This window comes from Pteropus alecto, unplaced genomic scaffold (assembly GCF_000325575.1).
Source record: "Pteropus alecto unplaced genomic scaffold, ASM32557v1 scaffold155, whole genome shotgun sequence".
In the NCBI taxonomy this organism is placed as follows: Eukaryota; Metazoa; Chordata; class Mammalia; order Chiroptera; family Pteropodidae; genus Pteropus; species Pteropus alecto.
Genome location: NW_006438113.1, coordinates 11,921,123 through 11,927,793, shown reverse-complemented (window position 1 = coordinate 11,927,793; position 6,671 = coordinate 11,921,123). Strand labels below are relative to the sequence as shown.

The 6,671-nt window shown below is 50.0% G+C and overlaps 1 protein-coding gene across 1 annotated transcript in view; it reads right to left on the bottom strand.

The window, feature by feature from the left end:
* Positions 1 to 440: 440 nt before the first annotated feature.
* Positions 441 to 6,671, bottom strand: part of DNAJB12 (DnaJ heat shock protein family (Hsp40) member B12) — a 16,408-nt gene continuing 10,177 nt past the window's right edge. The window contains 6 exon segments of the mRNA XM_006915533.2: positions 441 to 988; positions 2,130 to 2,281; positions 2,807 to 2,979; positions 4,598 to 4,707; positions 5,747 to 5,826; positions 5,936 to 6,121. Coding sequence (XP_006915595.1) covers positions 2,160 to 2,281; positions 2,807 to 2,979; positions 4,598 to 4,707; positions 5,747 to 5,826; positions 5,936 to 6,121 — 671 coding nt within the window. The 3' untranslated portion in view covers positions 441 to 988; positions 2,130 to 2,159.

Below are 6,671 nucleotides of genomic sequence, written 5' to 3'. Positions count from 1 at the left end.
AAAACCTGGTCCCCCTCACAACCCCGCTGTTCTCTGTGGCAAGGGATCAGAGGGCTCCTAGGCACCAGGACAAAGAGCCCATCTGAGCTGGTCAAAGCTTGAGGTGGGTGGTCTCACCCCTGAAGACAGTCTGGGGCCTCTACCATGACTCAATACTGACCTGGCTGGTGGCCCTAAGGGCACTTTCTCCCCTCACAGCCTGCTCTCCTTCCGCTTAACCATAAACCTTCAAAACCTGGCAACTGTCAAAAGTTTTCTACAGATTTATACTATCATGATTGCTGCTGCCATCAAAAACAGGCTGGGGCTGAGGGGAATCTTAAAAGCTACGACCCAGCTTTCCTTATGCTATCGGCTGTGACTAACATCTAGCCTTTGAAGGACCAGGTTGCCTTCCCCAAACAGTCCTCGTTTTCTAAAATAGAAATCAGCTAAACAACTTAACCAAATCCCTGCATAGTTTAAAAAGTAGACTATATATATATATATCTTTATATATGCTATTTACATATAAATAGATATATATACATATATGTGCATCTATAAATTACATTCTCTGGAGAGTTCTCTCTGCCTCCTCTCTATCCTTGGCCAACACCTCTGACTGGCTTCCACTGAGAGGTGACCAGAGGCTCCTGGGAGAGGGAAGAAAGGCAGTTGGGTGCCCCCTCCCCCAGCCCTACCCACAGACATTTGCTGCAAGTTTTACATTCTACTTTCGTTGCCATGGTTTCTGTATCCTAGGAGAGAGCTGATGTGGAGCCTGAGCCTCTGCCAGCCATGGGAGGAAGGGAAGCAGTCCCGTGGCCAGTTTTCCTGTCTGTCCTAAGAGCTTTCTGCATTAACTGGGTGAGAGAGAGGGCAGTTGTACGGCGTTCGGCCTCCAATTCCATTTTAATGTTTTTTCTTTTTATGTCTTTCCTTAAATATAAAGTCCATCACCTTGGCTCAGTGCATGTCACCAAAAATTCTCCAGGGATTTCATGGTCTGGGGAGGAGAATGGTAACAGTTAGCTTGGCAGTAATGTGCCCAGAGTCTCTAGTTTAACCCACAGGAACAAGCACCCCTCCCTGCTGCTGTCCTGCCCACCTCAGCTGCACCCAACTGCCTTTCTGCAGTCTGCTTCACTCTCCTGGAGGCACAAGCAAACAAGCTCAAAGCTGAGTGTCTGTACCTGGATCCTTGCCAAAGGGACACAGGCCGAGGTGTGGACAGGGTACCAACACGAAAAGGCCCTTAACCGGTTATGCCCACATTCCTCTGGATTTGGTCCAAGTTGTCCCCTCTGGAAAATGCTGGGAGCAGAGCCCACTACCCACACATAGGGGTAAGGGAAGCAGGGAGCCTGCTATCAGTAACTTTCATTTTTTCCCGTCCCTTCTGTGCTGAGGGCTTTGCAATTGACCCTGGACTTATGACTTTCTGTTCCCTTCTTCAGACCACAGGTGAGACGCCTGGGCAGGCTGAATAACTGTGGCTTCCAGGATGCCTGGCAAAGAAGCATGAGGGAGTGAGGGAGGGAAAGTGAGGGGGAAGGAGGAGGAGCGAGAGCGAGACGGAGCGAGCATGTGATCCCACCAGAGGGGATTAGTCCTGGCGCAGAGGCCTCTCAGGCTCCCAGCCTGTTGGCTCCCTCCCCTGCCCACTGTTGGGCTCCAGTCTTTTTCTGTTTCCTACTGCCTGGAAGGGCAGGGGAAGAAGGGTTCTTGGCCCACCTGTTCCTACATGGTTCTCCCTGGTGGCGAGTGTGTGGGGGCTCTTTTGGGCCCAATAACATTCGGTGGCCTAAGTATCAGGGGACAGATAATAAAGGAAAAGGGACTTGATGCCTGGAGCAGACCAAGGAGGCACAGTGGCTCTTGGGCTCCCCCTCTGCCTGGTTCTTGGGTACCCCATAGCCCCAGAGCCAGGGAACAGGGTGGGTGTGGGGTGAAGAGTAGAGGCCTGAAGCCCACCTCAGTTTCCCAGTACGCCCTAGAGCTGCCCCAACCCTACAGGCTGGAGGTCGGGCTGGGGACAAGGAGTCCGTGCCATCATGACCAGGCTCCCTCCCTCCCACCCTCCTCTGTCTCATGACCAGGGCCAGAGCTGCCAGGAGTTGCAGGGCAGAGGAGGCCCTGGCTCATACTTGGACCTCGGTAGCGTAGCTGGCCCAGGACTATCCATGCAGGGAGGCCTGCACCTCTGACAGTCGGTTACAGCTGGGGGTGCCCATCTTCTGTGCTTTGTGGTACATATCTGTGTCGCCGAAGTAGCGGGCCCGGTATAGCAAGCCTTCCTCTGCAAAGTAATGGGGCAGGATTAGGACACACTCAGTACCTACTGAAGGCTGCTAGGGTGCCTGCCTGGCCTGCAGGGCCAGGAGGAAGGCTGTTACAGGCTCAGGAGCAGGGGAGGACTCCGAAGGAGCAAAGACTGTGATTCCAACTTGGGAGGGGGGACAGAGGCCCTTTCTATAGAGTATGGGTGAGGCCAGCCAAGGTAAGAACCTGTCATCCTGGTCAGACCTCCTCAGGGTGCTATCGATAGAGCCAGATGTCCAGTCAGTGGGTGACCAGGAGATCTGCTCAAATCTCTATGTACTTACCTGCAGCCAAACAGGCTGATTGCAGTGATTTACGGGAACTGAGAGGAAATCTCCAGGTGTCCCCTGGCTCTGGCCCCAGGGAAACACAGGAGTAGAGCCCAGCTTGGAGGTGGCTGGTGCAGGGCAGTGGCAGGTGCTGGGCCCACAAATCACGGAGGGAGCAGGGTTTTCCCCTTCTGCGCTCTCAAGCTCTGTGCCCCCAACACACACACACTCACTTTGCTGCTTTTCCTTCCAGCAGTTGTTTCGGAGGTTGGCGATATAATCATCTTCCACGTTCCGTTCAACTGTTTTCAGGCTAGAACCTGTGTACTCCTCAGAGAAGGTGTCTGCCACGTAGTAGATGACGTTCAGGTGATCGGTGACTCGCTTGTGGATGTGACCCACCGACCTGACCAGAAATATACCAGGCACAAAGTGGGCACTGGTCCCAGGCCCAGGGAAGCTCTACGGAGATGAGGCTCCTGACAGAAGGTGCCACGCAGGCCACAGTGGTTGCTTACCTCCCAAACTAAAACAGGAACTTGCACCTAACCAAAATGAGGGTCTGAAGAAAAGGCAGGATGTTCCTCCCATGAGTGACCCAGCCTAGGGCAAGCTCTTCTTCAGGCTCCCTGCTCACTACACTGTTGACTTGGGGAACTTTGGGGAGAAGCCCCTTTCTGAGAGACCCTGGTCAGGGTAGTAGGGAACCTGGCATGAGTCTGGGCTCCATTTCTGACAAGCTGTGTGACTTGAGTTCCCTGTGCCTGTTTCCTCATTCATCCCCTAAGCCAATCCTTGTTGAAGGCCTGCCTGCCTTCAACTTCCCAGGAGTTGTATCTTTCCAGCTCTTGGATTCTATATTCCAGCTCCAAAAGTAGGCTCACAGGCTGTGGAAAGAGCCTCAACATGCAGACAGGAGCCAGTGCTCCAGGGAGGACAGCCCCTGCCTGCCCAATGGGCTTCTCGTTTCTCCAGCTGCAAAGAAAAGGGCTGGCATTAGGCCACAGAGAGCCTGCGCTGGCTGGTGTGGGCCCAGTGGACCGACTCTGCCCCCTGCTGGCTGAGAGGGATGCTGCCAGGATCCCCGCTAGAGCCAGGCTGCTTGATGGGAGCAGAGGGCTTCCATCAATAGAAGCTGAGCACCTACTAGGTCAAGTGCTAGAAATAAATTAGGGGAGCTGACACCTTAAAACACCAAATAACTTGCTCAAATTCATTATTGGCAGTTGAGATGACATATTCTTTCAACAAATATTGTTGAGCATTTCTAATGAGCCTGGAATTTTATGTGTATCATTCATTTAATTTTCACAAGCAGGTAGATGTTCCCATTTTATAGATGAGGAAACCAAAGCTCAGAGAAGTTATGTAACATGTCCAAGGTCACACAGCTGCTTAGTTAGCAGAGGAGCTAGGATTGAAAGCCAATTTTGCTGTCTGACTCTAGAGCCCTTGCTCTTTCCATGGCCCTAGAGCCCCTACCCTGAGCATAAGAGCATAGGTTCTTATCTCAAGGTCAGCAGACAATATGGGGTGGTTGGTCATGAAGCACGTGAAATCACATGCAAAATTGTATGTGTGTGTGCAGTGTTTCAGGGAAAAGATCTGAAGTTTTCATTAAGTTTTCTTAGAGGACTGTGATCATAAAAAGATGAAGAACCTCTGCTTACACAATGCAATATATATATATATGCCTTACTGTTGAATTATACACCTGAAACTTACTGGATTTTGTTAACCAATGTCATCATAAGAAAAATAAATAAATAAATAAATAAAAAGCTATTAGAGGATATAACGAAAATTCCCCTTACCTGAAAAAAAATAAATATAAAAAAATAAAGTAAAAAAAAAAAATCAAGAACCTCTGCTCAACCGGGAAAGTATATTTTCTTGATTCTAAGCCAGCTTTCTGCATTGTGATCAAAAACTTACAGGATGGAAAGGAAAGCCCCAGATGGCCGCTGAGACATAGTCTCAATCTGCCCAACATCCCAGCCTCACCCCCAGCTACAGGTACTCACGGCCTCGGGCTCAGACTGTAGGGTGGACTGGAGACCATGAGCTGGCTGAGAGCTGACACGAGGATCAGGATGAGGATGGGCATCAGTTGGACAAATACCCCCAGCCCGCCCTGGAAGGAAGAGCCAGTGGTCACCCAAGCCAGAACTGGGTGGAAGTGTGTCGTCAGCCGCAATCACCACCAGCTCCCCCAGCACAGTGACGCCCGGGTGGTGGGAGGCAGTTTCCATGCAAGCAGGGCATGACGATACCTTCTTCCTTTCCCTCTCATAGGTCCCCAAAATACAGATGCCCCTCTACTTGCCAGCTTCCCCAGATAATAACAAAACAGCAACTGGTGTCAAATACAGGAGGAAAGTGGGTATATGCATTGACTTTTGAGAGACTACCAAAAAAATGAGCAAAAGTAGCTGCCTCCAGGAAAAGCGGGGGCAGAGCTGGAGGGAGATTTTCGCTACATTACCTTTTGAATTTTAAAAGATTAAAAAATTACCAGTTAAAAAATTATAAATATAAATTTTTTCACTGTATGATAATCTGCGATTTAAAAATTCTTCTCTGTATTAAAGATATGCGAAATATAAGTTTAAAAAGTAATCAAAGCATAAGGCCACATTGTCAGAGCAAAAGGGAATCCTTCTGCCTGCCATATTTTAAATACTCCACAGTTGTCCACAGTATTTTAATTTTACTCAGCTAGCTGTTCTTGTGGCGTTCGAAATGTGTTTGAAGCACTGTCTTGTTATAGCTTTTGCATACATTTTTTGAGTATTGAAAAGAAGAGTCAGCACCTATGTTGTTATCTTTTACAATTCTCTCATGAAACTTTCCACTGCTCGGAAATGTTACTTTGGCTTTATGAGTAAATGAACTGCACAAAGACTGTTCACACTCCAACCTGCCTATAGGTGGAAAACATTCTGCATTACATTCTCTAGAAGAAGCCATCAAATCCCCACTCCTTCCAGTGGGCAATGTGGAGTGAGGCTCCCTCTGGTGTCAAACAGCAGAATGGCAAGGGAGGCCCAAGATGGCTCCTTGGCTGCGAGTTGTGGGAATACTACCATCCCAGAACAGACAGCTGGGCATGTCACTGCTGGGCATGTCACTAGCCCCCCGCCCCGGGTCTCCCCAGTGCCTTCCTCACTCACGTCACCCTGGTTCTCCCTGCGGTCCTGCCTTTGCTGGTAGGTATAACGCATACGGCCGTTGCTGTAGACGTGGACGTTACCTGGGGGTCAGAGGGACTGAGTCAGGAGTGGGGCTGCTGGGAAAGGGAGAGGCTGGCATCCAGTCTCCCACCTCTGGGGAGACCTGGCTGTGTGGGGGTGGGGACTTACTTGACGGAAAGCCACCACCAAAGAACATGTTGAAGAGGTCTTCAGGGGAGATGTCAGCCTCAAAGCCACGGTGGAAGTCTCCATGCCCATGGCCGTGACGGGCTGCCTGGCTCTTGTCATCACCAAACTGGTCATACTGTTTCCTCTTCTCAGGGTTGCTAAGTACTGCATATGCTGTGCCAATGGCTAGAAAGGAGTTAGAAAGGTCAGGCCTGGGGAATGTTAGGAGTGCAGGTGAAGGCTCTCATGGAAGCCAAGAGCTCACTTCCTAAAGAACTTAAGTGGTGCTTTAGGAAGCAGGAGTCCTTGGGGCCACTGGGAAGTTGGGCAAGCGTGAATACCTGTAAGTGAATCTGGGCAGCTTGGGTTGGGTGGAGCATTAACACTCAGGCTCCTTGCTCTCCACATCATGATGAGAGTCCAACTTTTTCTACACACCAGGCCCTTTATGGGCATTCTCTTATTTATTCCTAACAGCAAGCCCATCTCCATTTTATCAATGAGAAAACTGAGGCCCAGAGAAGTTAAGTGTAAGGTCACAGAGCTCTGATACTACAGAGCCAGGAATCAGACCCAAGTTGTCTTGCTTCAAGTCTGCTCTCTGACTTTATGACCCCACCCCTATTCCTCCCTTGTGAGGTGCCCAGTGGGATGGGGCATTCCATTCTGCAGGTTATGTAATCTTAAAGTCACAGTGCAACATGAGGTCCAAACAGATATATGATGTGCTGTTGTG